This window comes from Botrytis byssoidea, assembly GCF_014898295.1.
Source record: "Botrytis byssoidea strain MUCL 94 chromosome Unknown BBYS_010, whole genome shotgun sequence".
Taxonomy (NCBI): Eukaryota; Fungi; Ascomycota; class Leotiomycetes; order Helotiales; family Sclerotiniaceae; genus Botrytis; species Botrytis byssoidea.
Genome location: NW_024065851.1, coordinates 800905 through 819678, shown reverse-complemented (window position 1 = coordinate 819678; position 18774 = coordinate 800905). Strand labels below are relative to the sequence as shown.

Sequence of the window (18774 nt, the reverse complement as noted above, 5' to 3'; positions counted from 1 at the left end):
AGCAATGCGGGTCAAATACAAGAAGCAAACGACCCAAACCCCAATGATAAATTCAAACACAAAAGTTATCAGTAAAATCACTGCAAATAGTCAATTGATCAGCATCCTCTCCAATACCTGCATACCATCCACAAGCGACTGTTCTTGAGTTATGGATTGAGATTTACTCAACAAGCTGATATTCCAACAGGACAACCGAATCCTCATATCAAGAGGATAGCGACGTATATATTGCGAGAACAATATTGATTGCAGTAGATTGAACTTCGATAGCTATTGTGAAATTGTAATAGAATACTAATTATACAAAACGCGCATGAACATAGTGCGTTAAACATCGCGCTGTAGCAGCATACTCGAAGCTGCCTGGTTATTATAATCAGGAGAATTGACCTAAAGCTATGAAATTTTGACTACATTGTGTATCTTGCCCTGAAAAAGACTCAATTCCACCCATCTTCACTAGAAATGGATACGAATATGAGTGGCGACATAGAGAAGGTCAATACTCAAGATAGATAAAGATTTGAGTCAAGTGCTGGGTTCGATATGACATGCTTTGATGATTGGGTATATATGCTCTGATGCTTGGATGAGCGTTGAACACCGGCATTCGGTCTAAAAAGTCGAAGCAATAGCTAAATCTGAACCTAATCTTTAGACAGGGCAGCTTTGCATCATTAGATCCACGCTTCTAACCCATCACTTATCAATTTCCCTCAACCACCTTTCCGTCCACCTTCTCTTTTGCCGCCTTCACAACATCTACCCAGCCCCTCGGCAATTTTCTCCCACCCCCTTCACCCTCCCTGCCCAGCCAAGCTTCAGCCTCCTTGCCAAACTCGATCAAAATTTCCTCTCCACCCCACTCTGAACTCCCCATTATACCCACTGGAATTTTACCCTCTCCCTTCTTCGGATCCACATACCCAACTGGACAATTAATGCCCGGAACACCCGTGAAATTGGCCAACCATACGTATTCCATATTCCTAAGACTTTTATTTGGATCGAATGCTCCATGTTGCAAGTCTCCCTCGTGTTCTATTTCCCAGCCTGGAATTGGCGTAGTAGGAGTAACGATGATGAGACCGGGGTATTTCTTGAAAAGGAAAGATAGATGCTGCATGAGCATGTTGCGAAGTTGTTGGGCGAGGAGATAGTCCCGAGCTGGAGTATATGCACCCATCGTGAGAAGTATCTTGTTTGATGGAGTGGCATCCTTGAGCCAATTTGAGGCCGAGAATGGAAACTTCTTTGCACGTGAGGCCATATTCGTGAGAATAGTCATTGCGTGGGCAAGTTGACCCTCAGGACAGTACGGAATTGCGATTGGGACAACAGTATAGCCAAGAGACTTTTCACAGTGATCTACAAATCTGGTACAGAGATTATGAACAGATGGTTCAGCTCGGTCAAACCAGTCTTTATAAATTCCGATGACTTTTGGACGTGCAGTTCGAAGAGGTTCTGGAGGACTAAATAGCGCAGCAACAGGATCAGATGGATTAGGCGTTGCCATAATTCGATATGCCACTTCGAGATCAGCCATAGTTGATGCAAGAGGACCATTAACAGTAACCGTGCTTCCAGTGTTCTCAACTCGTGAATGTGAAGGCTTCAATCCATAAAGACCACAGAATGATGATGGAATGCGGATACTTCCGCCACCATCTGAACCAAGAGCAAAAGGAATTAGTCCAGAAGAAACTGCGTAAGCAGGGCCCCCGGAAGAACCACCGGGGTAATAATGGTAATTGTGCGGATTCTTTGGAGTGCCCCAATTTGGGTTGTTATTAGTAGTATCGGAACCAAGCTCATGCATATTTAGTTTTCCCATGATAAGAGCACCGGAATTTTGCCATTGCTGAACGATCCAAGTAGACTCCTTCGCAGCAATAAACAATGAATCGTTCTTTTTTCTTCCTCCATGACTTCTGTATCCTGCAACATCACTGTCATCTTTAATACCAGTGGGAACGCCATCGAGAATACTCAAAGGATTGCCTTGCTGGTATCGCAGAGTTGATGCTTTGGCAGCTTCTAGGATTTCTTCAACATTACTCTCAGTAAAAGCAACAGAATAAGCTCCTGGCGGATTAGTATCTCTCCTGATCAGGGGGAGAAGTGATTCCGCGACGGCTAGTGGGGTTAATTTTCCGGTACGATAAAGGGTGTGGTATTCAGCTACCGAACGATATCGCTCAGCCGAGTCTTCTGGAACGACAGGAACGGACTTAATGTCGGAATCATCCAATGCTGAATTAGATGACGAATCAATCGCGAGTGGAATTACTGTAGGCTGTTTGTACATTGTTAATCTTCATCCACCATATCGGATGAAACACTCCAACTCACATCCCATCTTTCAAAGTATGCATCCAAACCCTTGATATCTCTCAATGCATTCATTTTGGCATTGTTCCATAAGGAGCCTTGAATAAAACCAATTTTGGAAACACTTTGGGATGTTAGTGGGATACGACTCTGACTGGGCTGGGAAGAATACATACAGCCATCCAACCACCACCAAAAGCCATCCTCGGAATGCAGGATTCTTGTCATCCGTTCTTATAAATGGTATATTAGGGCCTTCTTTTGGAGAAGGGTAACCAACCCATTTGCGAGGCACTTGATTTGTTTCAACCATTGCAAATAGTTTGTCGTGGTGGAAGGAAAGGTAAACCAAAATGAGGGGAAAGTGGAGGGCAAGGAAGAGCATGGGTACAACATCACGTGAATATATCCAATTCTGGATAGCATTAGATTCCTCAAGTGGGTAACCATTGGATTGGGTTGGAATGTATGGTTGAGGTTCTATGTTTGCGGACTGCTATTCAATGTCTTACAATTACAATATTTATCTTATCTAGTTGACTCAACTATTAATTTCTGTACATGTCTTTAAAAGGTGATTCCTTTACCATCACTGTGGCATCCAGGTTTGTAAGATTACATTCTTCAAACTATTTTATTGGTATTTTCTATTTAAACTACCATTCTGAAACTTCTCCTGGCTTAGGCTTCTCGACTCTCATAACCTTATCTGGATTTAATAAGCATAAGGGGTCGAATGCAAATTTTAGCTATAATGTGTTAGTAAATGTAATATAACTGAATGGCAAAATAGTTTGGCACATACCCTTCTCATAGCATCAACTGTGCTCTCGCCCAATTCATGATTCAGATAATCTCTCTTGATTAATCCAACTCCATGCTCACCAGTCACAGTACCCTCCATTTCCACGGCTCTCTTGACCATTCGATGCATTACTTCCTCTGCAATTTGTCTTTGGGTATCGTTGTAAAGGACAATAGCTGTACGTGTTAGTATATTTTGTGACAAGCTGAAACCCTAAAATACTCACTATGAAAGTTACCGTCTCCAACGTGCCCCACGATGGAAGCAAACAATCCACTCTTGGCCAAATCCGCTTTCGTCTCTTCAATGATTTCCGGCAATCGACTCATTGGTACAGCAACATCTGAAGTCCACACATGATCACCATCTTTTTCTCGCATCGCCATGACAGACCATAAAGCTTCTTTCCTTGCACTCCATAGCTCAACTTGTTCCTCTGCATTCTTCGCAAATTCAAAAGTTTTGCTTCCCGTTGCCTTTGCTAGCCTCTGAACAATACTGATTTGCTCTTTGACAGCATTAGGCGTCCCTGCGAATTTGAAGAAAAGTGTGGGTGCTTCGAGCCATGCTTTGGTTGTCATACCGGATTTGTTAATGCTCAGCATTTGATTGTCATCCAAAATTTCGATGGCGGCAATCGGTACGCCTTCGGTGAAAACCTTTCCAACACAATCCGCTGCTTGTTTGATACTTTCAAAACTGCATACTGCCACGCTGGTAGTATTTGGCTTCGTAGTGACCTTCAATGTAGCCTCAGTAACTAATCCTAATGTTCCTTCGCTTCCAATAAACATTTTAGTCAAATCATATCCAGCACTACTTTTTCTAGGTCTCTGTCTTGTTTTGATGATTGTTCCGTCAGCTAAGACAACAGTCAAATTCATGACCCATTCCCTCATGGTACCGTATCTATATGCATTTGTCCCACTGCATCCAGTTCCTACCATTCCTCCTATCATGGCGCCTGGACCTGGATCTGGAGGGAAAAATAGATTATCCTTCGCCAGCTCTTCGTTGAGGAGTTCCCAGCCAACAGCTGGTTGAACAACCACATCCATATCATCTTTATGTAGCTTTAGAATTTTGTTCATCCTTCCGAAATCTATGCAAATGCCACCTCGTGTAGGAGCATAATGACCTTCCAAGCTTGTGCCTCCACTATATGCAGTAGCGGGTATTTTCCTTCGATGGCAGATCTTCATAATCTCGCTTACTTGTTCTGTTGATGAAGGGGAAACCACCATAAATGGTACTTCACTAGGCTTTCTCAAATGAGATGACCATTCACTGCCCGAATGGCTCTCCAGATCTGAATCGATGGTAGAAACATTTTCCTTGCCCACTATCTCGACAAAGTCTGCCCACGCAGATTCGAGATTTGAACGGCCCGTATTGTGTCGAAGAGATTTTGTGGTTGAAAGAGGGGTAGTGGAGGACGTAGGTGCACCGGGATTCCTGTAGGAGCCAAAATAATATCCTCCTATAGCCACCGATATGATAACTGTACAGTCGATTCGTCAGCAGTGTCCAATATGCTATCAAAGTCTAAAAAATAATATCTGCGCACCGAATGTCAAAGCCGAATTCTTTCCTCCAGCACTTTCATTCCGATTCTTAGAGTACTGTTGCCTTTCCGCGCGTTCTTTGATCAACCGCGCCTGGGTGCTTTCGTAAAGTTGCCCTTTGAATGATCGACCTTCTCCTAAGTTTTGCTCTGTGGATGCATATCTTAATTTGCTTGCGTGAAATCGGAGACAAAATTGGGATCGAGATGAGGATGAGCGCAAGCTTGACAGCAGGGCCGATGAAGGGACCCTTCTAGGGAACGACATAAATCAAATATCGATTGAAGTCAAGGGACTTTGCATTGAATTCGCAGGTCAGTATAAACAGATTTTGTTTCGGGTTTTTGGGTTTGCGCGGTGGTGGTAGTATAAATACTTCTTATCTCGCAAGGCTCGGAAATAATTTATCTATCTGAGGATCCAAAAGCCATCCAAGCTTCAACGGAAGGCTTCGCTTCCCCACACATTTTCAGCACGTAATCCAGTGCATCAATTGCTCAGTCTGTCAATTTAGTCATGGTGCTTAATTATCTGTTGATTAAATACTGACGGGGGATAGTGCGTTTTGATCATTATCTTGACATAGTTTCTGAATTATGATTTATAATAATTATCTTTATTGAAACCTTTGGTTTGATAAAGAATATAAACAGTTGAAGGGAAACGGTACAATATCAACTATGGAGCAAAGAGTGCATGCCTAGGTCTAGGTCATCAACCTTCCACTCTCTATTCTCATTTAAGGAGATGAAACTGAAGGATTGCATACAACATATTATGCTTTTATCACCAGTCTGAAACGCCCCGGCTCTCTTCCTATAGGAGAGTAAGCAGGCCACCGTAGACTCCACCATTCCCATCCTGCCCGAACGCCGCTGTGATCCCAATCAATAAACTATCCCTCACTAATTGCCTAGGCATTCTTCCATCCAGTTAACAACTCAACAATGAAGTGTGGCTTCACACAAGTGCCCAAATAAGCCTCCATTTCACTGTCATTGTCAATGGGTATGGTCACTTCTTGTTCAGGTGATCCTCCCATAGATCCGGCGACACGACCCACCATTGTATTTGGAAATTTGCTTATAGCTACCCGACGTAGTTCTTCCAGAGAGGTACCGTTCAACATCGCAATCCATAAAGGATTGGGGGCGGTTATGTGTGATTCTGGGTGCAACCGAATGTAAACTGGTAGAGATGGAGAAGTAACAGATGGGAATGCTTGTGCAGCTTGATTGACAAATTGTTGATCTGTATATTGGGGATCCGCAAATTGGGTTTGCATCCCACGAACCATTAAATTTGGATCATTGGAGGCTGCGTTAAGTAAAGATGGATCAATCTGAGATGGATCAATATGCATATCAGTGTGATTCTGCATATTACCATGGCTCACCATAACGGGGGTGTGAGCTTGAGGTTGGGATTGGGCATGAGCCTGAACTTGTTGATGAACCTGGGCCTGAGCATGAGCCTGAGCCTGAGCTTGTTGGTGAGCTTGGGCTTGAGCATGAGCTTGAGCATGAGCTTGAGCTTGAGCGTGGGCCTGACAAGCTTGTGTGTGCATGTGAGATTCTGGTATTTGCATATGTGACTGAACTTGGTTCTGCGAGTGGGCATGAGCATGCACTGCTGTTTGAATGAGAGCTTCCTGTGGGTCTTGTTGGAAGTCTGGAGTTTCCTCTTGGCTGTGGTGGAATTGGTCCATAGCTTGATCAGGCTGGAAAGTATTCTCAAACTTTCTCTTCTTCCTAGTTGGATCACGTTTGGTCTGGTCATCTCGAAGACGCTTCATGACGTCTCGACATAAAACCTCCATTGCCTTGACTCGTTGCGCATGCTGAGGATCAGCGTCTCCCCCAGCAAGTAGATTTAGTAGTAGCTCTGAGCCATTGATCCAGGATGTCTTGAGCTCCTGCCAGTGTTCTTCTCCAGCTTCAAGCTTACTGGTGAAATGATCAGCTTTCAATATCTGATAGAAAGAATTACGAAGTTCCCTGGACTGTTCTGGATTTACTCCCAATGCATTCTTGGCTTCAGCAATGGTCATACGACGCTCCAATGTTCGCATTCGTTTTGTCACGTCGCCGCAAACAACATCGAGAGCCAGCTTTCTTGCATCCAGATTTTCTTGTGTATTCCAAAAGACTGATTGTAGATGTTCACTCTCTTGTATGAGGCTATCCTTTGCAGCTTCCCAACGCTCAGGCCCAGCGAGTGTCTTCTTTATGATACCTGCTTCTTCACATATGCGTTGAAATCTAGCTCTTATATCACGATACAAAAGATTATCAAGTCTCAAGAAATTTTTGCTTTCATCGATGGTGGTTTCGGAAGGGAATCGGGGAGGCCCTGGAGGATCTGCTGGGAGACCAGCCCAGCCACGAGTTCGACGACGACGCTTGCGAGTATTCCATTTTTCATCGGATTCGGCCGCCAATTTGGATAGACGCTCTTTTCTCTTTTGCATGACTTCAGGACTAAGTGGCGGGGATTCAGCTCTGGAATCTTCCTTGGACATGGATGAAGCTGGAGGTAAGCCTTCCATATGCCCTTCCATCGAGCCTTCCATCTGTTGTTCTCCCTCTAGCATTGCTCCATTATTGTAAAATGCCTGTTGTAGTTGACTTTCCACATCCTGATCCGTTTGTTTCTTTGATTTATTCCCATTAGGTACTCGTAGAAGCCAGCGATTCTTGTTTCTGACGCGCATTAGTTCACGTTCCTTGATATCCCAACCCTCTCGTTCGAGAATGGTAACCATATCGCGCTGTGATGTATTGATGTCCCATAGTTCTTTGATGCGTTGAACGAGTGGTTCGTTCTTGTGTGCAGGATTTTGTTTCGAAGGAAAACCCCATTTTTTGAATTGGGTTTGAAATGCGCGTTTACTTATAAAATGTCAGTAAAGGTCAATCGCGATGATTGTCAAAGCGAGTGGTACGGGTGGGTATATCGATATATGATGCATGATATGATGCTATGGATGCCATAATTTACTACAGCTATGATTATAGCTCGTAGCGCAATGCCATGTGAAGAAGCTTGATAAGATATAAAAAGAGATAAACTTACGAGGGATTAAATGACATATTTTCTTTCAAGTATTCCATAATCTCTTCCAATGACTTTTTCTCTTCAATATACATACTATAGCATATTTCCTGTTTGTTATCCCAATCATATACCATTTTGGCCGTTGTTCCCCAGACCGTCACTATATAAAAATAGATGACAAGGTGACAAGGTTTGATACTCGAGGGGTTTATCTGTGCTTTTTTTGATTGTGCAGCTGTTGTTGATTGCGTTGATGATGTTTGATGGTTGCCGTTCTTCGGGACAAAAAAAAGGTGGAAAACTATAAAGATGATGGGTGGGTTTTGTGTGCGCAGCTAGTGTGCAATTATTAGTCATCACCGCTCCCGAGGTCGTCTGAAGATAGTGGCTGAGAGTGGCTAGGCAGGGAAGCATGTGACTGTCACATGATACTGCTTTAGTCACCCATTCGAACCATTCACGTTTTTGTTTCCTTGACATTTCAATTATTCTACGGTATACTGTATGTATCTGTTTAGGACATATTTACACAAACCCCCCTTTCTTTATCTACTTCCTTACCTACCTAGTAGATATTGTCTACTCATTCAACAACCAAGGCATTCAAATTAATTTTCCAGAGCGGAGCGAAAAGGCCTCCACGGCAGTGGCCCAGCGGAGCGTCAATCAAATTCATTACTTCAGCTACCTAGATAGAGCTATTCCCTAGATATCTCTTTGGACATGGTGAACGTCTTTGAAGAAACCCCTTTCCGAACCTTCCTTCTTCCTCAACTTCATTTATTTCCCTTTCATCACACCAATTCGCAAAACCAATCACTATGAATGGCTCGACAAATGATCATGGCATGAATGTTTATCTCGTGGTCTCGTCGCGACATCAGCATCTCTTCTCTAACTTGTCCTATGGCAAATAACTTACAAGGCGCCACCATTACGGGGCTGAGTCTGATATCTTTCCTATCTCTTGCATTCTGATTGTTCAAAAGACATTCAATTCATGAAAGTCGGCTGTTACATACGTCATTGGGCATTCTCATGTTAAATACTCGATTTCGCTACCCCACAGTTCTCAGATTACACTCTCTGTATTTTCTTCCCATATACTATTTACAAGCTTCACTAACTCGTCAACACAACTTCTGCCACACGTCTACTATTGCTTTATTCTCATATATTCTATTATGCCTCAAACTCTAGATATTCAACTACAAAATCATTACCCTTCGGATGAAGTTTATGCTTATATCACGGGGTTGGCATTAAACAATAACAACCGTGTCTTTCTACTGAGAGCCGATGGAAAGACACCATATTACCCTGACTCCCCACCTCACACCGTGCATCCACTTTCAGCAGATTGTGCTATTAAATTGGGGAAACAGGGTAGTACCACTATTGCCACAATCCCTCTTCTTGCTGGAGGAAGAATCTGGTTCTCAATAGGCAAGAAATTGGTGTTTTTCGTCAACCCAGGACCGGCATTGGTTGAGCCATCTGTCACCAATCCTTCTGATCATAATATCAATACAAACTGGGCATTTTGCGAGTTTACATTCAATCAAACTCAAATTTATGCCAATATAAGGTAGCTCTGCCCATTGCCCAGTACCCTGCAAGATTGCTAATTCGCAATAGTTATGTCGACTTTGTCAGCTTGCCAATTTCTATGAAACTTATACCCGAAAACGGTAGGCCACAAGAAATTCATGGCCTGAAAGCAGATGGTCTAGAGACTATCTGCGAAGGCCTAAAAGCACAAAGTCAAATTGACGGCGCAGGGTGGGACAAATTGGTTGTAGAAAGTGGTGGTCGAAAACTTCGAGTATTAAGCCCCAATCATGAACCGGGTTTTGATGGCTATTATGAATCTTACGTCAATGAAGTGTGGGATAAATACACACATACACCATTGATTGTCGACACCCAAGCTGAATGGGGAAAGGTAGAGGGCCGTGTAGGCAATGGGCAATTAACATTTCCTGGCCTGGCGACTTTCTCGAAGCCATCTACTGCAGATATCTTTAGTTGTAGTTCTGGCCCATTTTCCAACAATGCTGGGCCGACAGGACCTCTCACGGCTCGTATTAGTGCGGCACTCAATCGATCGACATTGTTAAGCAACAATCATCAGCCACACAAGGAAAGAGTATCGGAATTTTATCGACACAAGGTCTCAAATCACTATGCTCGACTTGTTCATGAAGCAAATCACCATGGTCGGGGATATGCTTTTCCATATGATGATGTTTCATCCGGTATGGAGACTGATCAATCTGGTTTTGTTAGTGGATGGCCAAAGTCGTTCACTGTTTCTATCGGTTGAGCGTGAGTTAACAAAATCTTCTGATACACATTCGTGTGGTTGTCCCAGATGTCGAAGCAATCTGGCCCCTTGTTTCCACCAAGAAAGGCATAGAAAATATCTGCGTATCAACATGAAGCCAATTCTCCATTTAATTCACCCACAACGCTGTTGGCAAAGCTCGTAGGCCTTACTTTTGACTTGGCTGAAAAAAATGGATTAGCGATCAATAGCGAGACCTTGAGTCCACATCACGAACAGCGCCAGAGGTCAGCTGTGATGAAAGATGAAAAGAATTCGCCTTCACAACATCGAAAACTATAGAATTAAGACTTAAGTCTGTCATGATCCCGCTTTCTGATTATCTAGTGAATTGCTTTGCTTCTGCAGATGGAGTGCGGCTGTTTTCCGCGCTCCAAATGCTTCAACCTTGGAAGATGATCTCACATCCTTGTTACGCCTCGTCTCTGCTTTCCAGGCTTTAGACAATTGTTAAACTGTGTTACATGCTGCATTGCATTGTTGACTTTCGTAAAAGCTAGTTTTTTGTGAGGCTTTACGTAGTGTGAATACCTTTTTGGTCGTTTCCGTACTTATATCAGTATCTCGTTCTCCAAGGATGCACGAGGTGACCAAAGTTCATGTATTGTGGCGTGTCCGCAGAATTCTCCGTACACGTTTGGGTATATCATATTCTTGGAGATTATGAGATGCAATTTTTATTTATTTAATTCGCAATGCTATTTGTACAGACGCTATTTATTTATTCATTTACTTCAAACTTCCTCCTAGTCACGACTTGGATCCATTAGCTTTACAACAACTCTCTTCCTCTTTCTTCGTACTTCCCTCTCCCGCCAACTTGGATGACATGTTCCTCGAGCTAGGAACATCGATCGATGGGTTCGCCTCAAAGAAATCTGCCGGTTTGATCTTCAACTCATGGATCTCCACCGGCATCACTGGCCAATCCTCCACTCTTGGGTTATGTGTCAATCCAAAACAATTCCAGACAACCACATCTTCACCATCCTTTCCTAAAGTCTCCCCTCTCGCAACTGCATCGCCAACTCCGTCAATTTCCTTGCGACTCTGGAGCGTGTATCTACCACCAGCATATAGTTCGCCATCCTTGTATTTCGTAACCCACACGTGATGTTGAGCAAATCTTGCCCGTTGAGCTTGAATGCTCTCATCTTGCGCTAGTAACATTTGTGTCGCCGCTGGGATAAATTTGTATCCTACATTCTTGCCACTGATTGGATTTTTCTTCCCTGGGTTGACCATCTTCACAACCATGTTGTTCATTGGCTTAGCATCTAACCACGATGCTTTTTCCACTTGTTTGGAAACAACTTCATAGAAATTGCCATATGGATTCCTCTTCTTATCAGCCACGGCATGGGATTCTTCAATCATGACTGAATTGGCTGGCCCATCGATAGCAGGATCAATACGCACACAGAATATGTGTTGATGATTCTGCGCCAAAACACCAGGAGCCACAACATTTCCGTATTCACTCTTTCTCTTACCGGCATCAATCGAGACAACGGAAACAATGCCCGTAGCACGTGTCTCGACGGTGATACCACCAGCGAGATCGAATTTGTACGCAAAGATGTATTCATAGTTAGCGAGAGTGATGATGAATTGAACGACTAGTTCGCGGTGACGGGTGACGACTGCACGGTTGGTACGCCAGTTTGTGTGCTTCCAGCCGATGCCGGCATCTTGCTCGTGGAGACAGATGACGTTGGGGCTTGTGGAGACGGTGCCGTTGCTTTCGGTTTTGGTGCCGTCAAAGTACTGAGATTGTTAGGTATTGTGAATCAATTAAGATTAGGAACTGAAGGGAATACGAACCTTGATGACACCTAGACAATCACATCCTAGCTCGAGGTTGTTGGCGCAGTTCCCTGCACCACCATCTCCGAAATCGAAGGCTTGCTTGCGGAAGTACGGAGATCGAGCATCTGCGTATGGAACAGTCTTTTCATGGAACCATTAGCACCATAATCTAAGACAATCTAAGGATTGATCAAACTTACCATCTCAGAAACACTCAATCTGTACAAAACACTTCTACCATCATAATGCACATCATGAATGGTAGCTCCCTCTCTGTGATTGAATCCCACTCTGAATCTCCACTTCTGCCACTCCACCAAACTTTCATCTTCTCCAACCGTAAAACTGGCTCCTTCGGGTTGCACCACATTAATAGGCTTCATATCCTTTCTCGTCCCATTCTCCAACAACTCTGGTACATATTCCGCCGGCTTGCAATGTTTCAAGATCTCTTTGTCATGCGTGCCCACTTCAAACCCATCTTCAATACCACCCGTAGCGAGTTTATCAATTCTGACAATCTCCTTTGTAGAATAATCCATGACTGGAATCAAAGGAAGAGGATACCCGTAGAAATTTGAATCTGTGTTTTTATTACGAGTGTCTTGGGCAAAGCAGAGACCTTGGAAGTATCGAGGATTTTCCTCGGTAATACTTCCTCCATACGGCCACGGCTCGACGACAACTTCGAATCCTTCTGGGATACTCAGTTGTGCGAGTTCTTTTTTGAAAACGGGAGATGCCCAGACGGCTTTGACTAGCTCGTCGAATTCGCCTCTTGGGGAATGTATTAGTTGTGTGATGCAAAAATTGGAAATGAGGAATATGACTTACAAAGTCAACATAGCATGATGCATTTCACTAATCACTTCCCTGTCCACCTCGACGCTCTCCTCAACATCCACAAGACTCTCGTGATATTTGGGTATCTTACTACTTCCAATGACATCATACGTTACTCTTGCGAGTCTCTTTGGATAAGGAGTTGAAGCATCCAAGGCGCCGGCATGTTCTATTTCTAGAAATCTTTGGAGCTCGGCTTTGAGAGGTTCCTCGAGAGCGATGGTGCGGAAGGATATGAGGGCTGGTTTGTGGGCAGCAAAGACGATATCACGGGCGATGTTGAATTCGGGAAGGGAGAGTTGAGTGAGGGGGTGAGGTCTTGAGGTTGGAGGGGCCATGGTGCGGGGTTATTGGTGTGGTTCGTGCTGTGGTGGCAATGATATTGGATTCTGGTTGGCAAAAAATAAATCTAATTGATAAACTGAAGAATGTAACTTTACTGTGCAACCTGAATAAAGAATATGAAGAAAGATGTGAAATGTAAAGTAGCTGAGAGGGAAGACAAACTAATATAGTTACAAAGCGTGTTGCGAAGTCATTGGCAAACTTCAGACTATCGGTTATGTGCCAACATCGCCATGACTTACCCGGCTTGTAAATGATACACATTACATAAATACAACTCTTCCGATTGCACGCTCCATCCCATCCCACACATGATTGGTAGATACAGATTTCCACCCGTTTATCTCGGGTATCTCGGTTGTCATTCAAAGACGGGTACGGGTATCTCTATAATACCCGGTATCGCTAATACCTATCACCAATCCCATGACCGATTGTCCCAAACAATAGAATCCACTAGCGCTGTTATGCTGTGAGGATTGTACATGGCAGACGTTTCATCCTCGTCTCAACGTCCGCATTCAATCTTATTAAGCTTTTTCGGACTAGTTCAACATGACAGTTCAAGATTACAGTCCTTGCATGGACTTGATAACGGAAAGGATCCGCTTTCTGTTGCTTGGAGGTTTGATATGAGATAGAGAGAGATAGGCCTGGAGTCTCCTACACCTCCTCGCTTGCTCGTCTATCTTGATTTGAAATGTTTATATTACTTACTTGACAGTTTTTGATTCTGGTATCGTACGAACAACCTTAACAATATCAATTTTTGAACATTTATTGTGAAGTATTCTTTCAACATGGATTTCGAAACCGAGTGCAAGAAAGATGACATGATGAAAGCGTCCCGGCCTTCATTCATCGGAACAGAAGAAGAGAAGGGAGAGGTTATAGTAGCAGGGCATGTAGAGGAACTACGCAAAGACTTCTCGGTCTGGTCGCTTGGCTCATTATGTGTTTGCTTGATGGCAACTCGGGAAGCATTATCCAGCGTTGTAGCAGCAGCGTTGGCGAATGGCGGAGCTCCATACCTTTTCTATAACTAGTAAGTCATATCAGACACGCGAAAGAGACTAATCTTGTTGATATTTGTGTAGCTGTATTTCGTTGATCGGGAGTCTGGCGATATCATCATCACTAGCTGAAATTGCGTCTATCTGGCCGACAGCTGGCGGTAAGTAACAACCAAACAAACAAACTCATTCAAAAATATTGTCTAACGCCGACACGGCACAGGACAATATCATTTCGTCGCTGCTCTGGCCCCAAAAAGCCAGATGAAGATTGCGTCCTGGTTCACAGGCTGGATCTCCATCGGTGGGCAAATTGTTCTCACAGCATCGGCGGCATTTTCCGCGGGACTGCAATTCCAAGGCCTCGTAACACCCAATAATCCAGACAGCTATGTGCCAACAAGATGGCAGGGTATGCTATTCTACTGGTTGGTCCTTCTATACTCTGCTGCTGTGAATATATGGGGATCGAAGATACTTCCACACACAAACTTAGCGTCAGGTAGCTTCCTCCGAAACACAATAAGATAGTCCAACAGAACTGATAGTCTTAGGCATTCTACATTTAGCTGGTATCGTAGCGATCATGGCAGTACTTGGGGCAATGGCACCCAAGCACGATGCTCATTTTGTTTTTACCGAAGTAACGAATACCAGTGGCTGGGAAAGTGACGGGGTATCATGGCTTGTGGGTCTTTTGAGTGCTGTATATCCATTCCTTGGGTAAGTTGTATCCTGACCCTTATTGCGATGTACTAATTATTCCACAAAGTTATGATGCGGCTTGTCATTTAGCAGAAGAGATTCCACGCCCCGCACGAGATGTTCCAATTGCTATGGTCGGAAGTGTTGCTGTGAATGGAATCTTGGGACTTGGGTATTGCATCATGCTATTGTATTCCCTTGGCGACTTGAAAGAATGTAAGCAATTCTTTTTCTCATATCATCCACATATGAACGCCCCGATGAACCAAAATTCGATCTTCGGAAGACCTAGTATGAGAAACGTTGCTGACAATTGTAATTCTAGTACTTGCATCCCCGACCGGCTTCCCGTTCATGCAGCTATATCAAAACGTTACGAACAATACCGCTGGAGCAACTGTCATGGTCCTAGTCGTCTGCTTTATTGCCGTAGCCGCCAACGCGGCTGGCTGTACCTCAACCTCAAGAACATATTGGGCATTTGCTCGGGATTCCGCAACTCCATATTCGGAGTATTTCGCTCACATCAGCCCGACCACACAAGTACCTGTTCGTGCTATTGTAGCCTTGACTATAGTGGAGATGTTGCTTGGTCTGATATACCTCGGGAATAGCACTGCCTTCAATGCCATCGTATCGATGTCCGTTCTGGGAATGTATGCTTCCTATCTTGTGCCAATTATCTACATGATATTCTATGGTAGGAAGAATATCAGGAGAAGCCAATACGGACCATTTAGGTTAGGTGACACATTGGGACTGATAGTAAATGTTATTGCTGTTGTTTGGCTTCTCGTGGCGATAGTATTCTGCACGTTTCCCAGTGTGCAACCTGTCACCGCACAGAATATGAATTACAGCGTGGTTGTCATGGGTGGATGGTTGTTTTTCGGTGCGATATTCTATTTCTGCTTTGGAAGACAGGAATATAATGGACCTATCGAAATTATTGAAATGTAGTGGTAAAATTATAAAATCGAGGCTGATAAGCGTAATGATACCGTTGTAATGAATTGAGCCATGTGACTTAGAGATTCCATTGCTGATCACTCTCTAGTAAAACTCGAAGTTCTTCATCTAGAATATAAAACTCATCAGATGAATCTCCAAATCCTCTCAAAAATCCCCAGTCCTCTGCTGCTCCAGGTTTCGCTGTGCCAGAAGTATTGTCTGCTGTCGAGTGTCGGGCATACATTGATTCTTGCTCAGATAGAAGCTGCGAGGATGTTGACTCCTGGGCATCGACAGCGGCGGCTGCATTAACCAGGGTTGTCATATTAACATCTCGTGGCATTGCTGATACTTTAAAAGTTAGTCACAAATTTGTGAATTGCAAAATCAGGGACTTACAATCTACCAAAATCTGTTGACGAGCTCCAGCACTATTCCAACTTCTCCCAAGAACAGAAAGCCAGTGAATACACATCTTAAGACGACGCTGTGATTCTGCATTATCGCCTCCGTCCGGTTGCTTTGATTGATATAAAAGCGTGCTTGCAGCTGTAAAAATACTAAATACCATATCACATGGCAGACCATAGAAATCATCAAAGTACTTCTCTAAGATAGTGCAAATTGCATTCGCACTATTTAGGCAAATCTTGAGTGGGTGCGCCGAAGCATTGGCATTTGCAGGGTTTGATATCCATCGAGCAATGAAAGGGCGATGTAAAAGAATCACCCCCGAGTGCATAATCTAGATTCAATGAGCAAAGACCAGACATCAATAGATTACACACTTACAACATAGTTAGTGACGATACCAGGGACTGATGTCAAATGACTGCTCAAATCTAAGCGTAAGGGAGAGGCTTCAGTATCACTCTCCCACTTTTGAAAAGAAGACCATAATTCCATCCGTTTTCCTTCACCAAAACTTCGGTCATCCCGGATTGCTCTCCGGCTTATCAATCCATACACTTCTCTCGAAAGTCTTTCCATTAGGACCGAAAGTTGAATGGTCGTCACAAGGACTGACAGTGTATGCATCTTGCCAACATTATGTATATCATTCGTATTTTGTCGCTTCATACTACTAGGAAGTAGTTCAAATTCATCCGCCTCGGATGTAGAGGGATATGGAGTATCAGTCTCCTCGATTCTCAACATCACTGGTCTCCCCATTTCACAAGAAATCATCTTCTCGAGAATGTATAAATTCCACCAGAGACGATGGCGAATTTCACGCTGTGGACCATGCGCTTCGTGAGGTCTATGCAAGCGTAACTCAATAGCCATTGATGACGCAAGTCCACAGAAAATCGCCGCTCTGGAATATTCAGCCACTCCATGTTGCTGCAGTGAAAGGATTGTCAATGTCTGGCAATTTACGATTGAAGGAGTGAAAGCGTTCTTCAACGACTTATCACTGGTGTCATTGCTTCTTTGTAGCAAGTTCAGGGATTCCTCGAAATAAAAGCGAGGCTCTTCCGATCTCATGACGTGCGGGTCATCAAACGGCTGTGGAGAAGGTTGAAGCTTTTCTACACAAGCCGCCATGGCGAACATTGCACATGCTAAGACATTTGGGATACTAGGTGAAGGGTACGTATAATCGAATGAAGTGTACATTGGTTTGTACAGAATCGGCCATATTGGATGAATATAATCGAAGTAAGTCTGAAACAAACGCTTCGTTACCTCAGCATGGAAAGGGTATTTCTTTGGTCCGGCATCTTTTCTTTGCGACGATGAGCTATGGGTATAACCTGAAGATGGCCTAACAGAGCCTTGGAGAATGAGTGGTGTGTCAGAGCACGTAATAGGAAGGCGGTTACCTCCTAAAGGTTGTTGAACAGGCGATGGGTTAGACGAGTTTTCACGACCGGCAGTGTTCAGACTGATATATTTCAATAAGTATCAAGAGATTGAAAATCATGCAGTCAATTACGCACCTTCCATCATCATTGAATTTCCGTGGAAAATGCCCACGTTTCGATATACCGTAAGAACATTCTCCGTTTCTCTTCAGGCAAGGACCGCACACGGGAGCCCCGCCATCACACTGTGAATTGACTAGTCAATGGCTAGGATCATTCTCGCGTGTACACTGTATTGTAAACAGTAGGATTTTACCTTTATTTTCTTAACACCACATGGTTTACAAGCTTGCGATATTCTCTTCCGGCTTGACATGTCGAGTAAAGGGTTGTTGTCGCCAATTTGATCGTAATATGTTATTTTTGTCGGAAGTGAAGGTGGAGAAGACACTAAGGATTCTACGGGAGACAACAAATACCGAAACGCGAATGTCCTGGTTGAGATGTGAGAGGGGCCGAGGGGCGGAAAAGATTGATGGGGATGGAATGGATGGATAGATGGATAGATGGATAGTTCAGAACTATAACTTCTAACTATCCGATAAGATAGGTAATGATGATCAACCCGAGCGAGTTATTTGTTAACTATATCAGTAAAAAGGGGTCGTGTCAATACGCACATACACAAACACATCTCGAATTGTTTTTAATAACTTTTCTTTACAGGCGATTTAATTGAATTGAATAGAGAAAAGCAGACCGGTAAAATATGTTCCAACCGGGTCAACCGGAAAATGTCTAGATTGTCACCCGGTGTCTCGGGTATTAAAGGATAGCCAACAAGCTTCCAATCCATGCGGAGGGGGAAGGGGAAAGAGAGCAAGAAGAAGGGTGCAATCTTCCAAGGAAACGTGTTTCACAGTTTTGTATTGCCTACTCAATAGCTACCATCGAATGAATAGAACGTATTTGAAGTAGCTGCACATTTCATATCACTGTCAATTCCGAATTTATAGAATCTATTACTGTTGTGGCACTCACTCAGCCCCTGCTCTGTGTTACGCTCCCATGCAATATCCCGAGAAGACCGGATATCGCATTGCATGTTCAGCCGTCTTCTCAGGCTTACCGGCCGGTCTCGCCATCTTGATGCATCATGCAATCGAGAACGGTAAGAGAGCATGAACGT

The 18774-nt window shown here is 43.7% G+C and overlaps 7 protein-coding genes across 7 annotated transcripts; 2 read left to right on the top strand and 5 right to left on the bottom strand.

Annotated features, from left to right (window-relative positions):
• Positions 1-262: 262 nt before the first annotated feature.
• Positions 263-2650, bottom strand: EAE97_005869 (uncharacterized protein; the record flags this gene model as incomplete). Its single annotated transcript, XM_038876382.1, has 3 exons — positions 263-2302; positions 2359-2461; positions 2514-2650. 3 exons carry the CDS (start codon positions 2648-2650, stop codon positions 710-712), a joined length of 1833 nt encoding a protein of 610 aa, XP_038732858.1. The 3' UTR covers positions 263-709.
• A 343-nt stretch (positions 2651-2993) lies between these two features.
• Positions 2994-4974, bottom strand: EAE97_005868 (uncharacterized protein; the record flags this gene model as incomplete). The annotated part of the gene is made up of 4 exons (XM_038876381.1): positions 2994-3086; positions 3143-3318; positions 3369-4643; positions 4710-4974. The coding sequence occupies 4 exons, from the start codon at positions 4972-4974 to the stop codon at positions 2994-2996; spliced, it is 1809 nt and encodes a 602-aa protein (XP_038732857.1).
• Positions 4975-5620: 646 nt separating this feature from the next.
• On the bottom strand, positions 5621-7898 carry EAE97_005867 (uncharacterized protein; the record flags this gene model as incomplete). The annotated part of the gene is made up of 2 exons (XM_038876380.1): positions 5621-7598; positions 7783-7898. 2 exons carry the CDS (start codon positions 7896-7898, stop codon positions 5621-5623), a joined length of 2094 nt encoding a protein of 697 aa, XP_038732856.1.
• Positions 7899-8948: 1050 nt separating this feature from the next.
• On the top strand, positions 8949-10090 carry EAE97_005866 (uncharacterized protein; the record flags this gene model as incomplete). Its single annotated transcript, XM_038876379.1, has 2 exons — positions 8949-9352; positions 9403-10090. 2 exons carry the CDS (start codon positions 8949-8951, stop codon positions 10088-10090), a joined length of 1092 nt encoding a protein of 363 aa, XP_038732855.1.
• A 771-nt stretch (positions 10091-10861) lies between these two features.
• EAE97_005865 (uncharacterized protein) lies at positions 10862-13101 on the bottom strand (the record flags this gene model as incomplete). Its single annotated transcript, XM_038876378.1, has 4 exons — positions 10862-11878; positions 11936-12061; positions 12121-12697; positions 12755-13101. 4 exons carry the CDS (start codon positions 13099-13101, stop codon positions 10862-10864), a joined length of 2067 nt encoding a protein of 688 aa, XP_038732854.1.
• Positions 13102-13908: 807 nt separating this feature from the next.
• EAE97_005864 (uncharacterized protein) lies at positions 13909-15786 on the top strand (the record flags this gene model as incomplete). Its single annotated transcript, XM_038876377.1, has 6 exons — positions 13909-14153; positions 14206-14282; positions 14345-14623; positions 14676-14844; positions 14894-15042; positions 15152-15786. The coding sequence occupies 6 exons, from the start codon at positions 13909-13911 to the stop codon at positions 15784-15786; spliced, it is 1554 nt and encodes a 517-aa protein (XP_038732853.1).
• Positions 15787-15853: 67 nt separating this feature from the next.
• Positions 15854-17961, bottom strand: EAE97_005863 (uncharacterized protein; the record flags this gene model as incomplete). The annotated part of the gene is made up of 6 exons (XM_038876376.1): positions 15854-16122; positions 16177-16522; positions 16570-17555; positions 17604-17665; positions 17721-17830; positions 17902-17961. The coding sequence occupies 6 exons, from the start codon at positions 17959-17961 to the stop codon at positions 15854-15856; spliced, it is 1833 nt and encodes a 610-aa protein (XP_038732852.1).
• Positions 17962-18774: the final 813 nt, after the last annotated feature.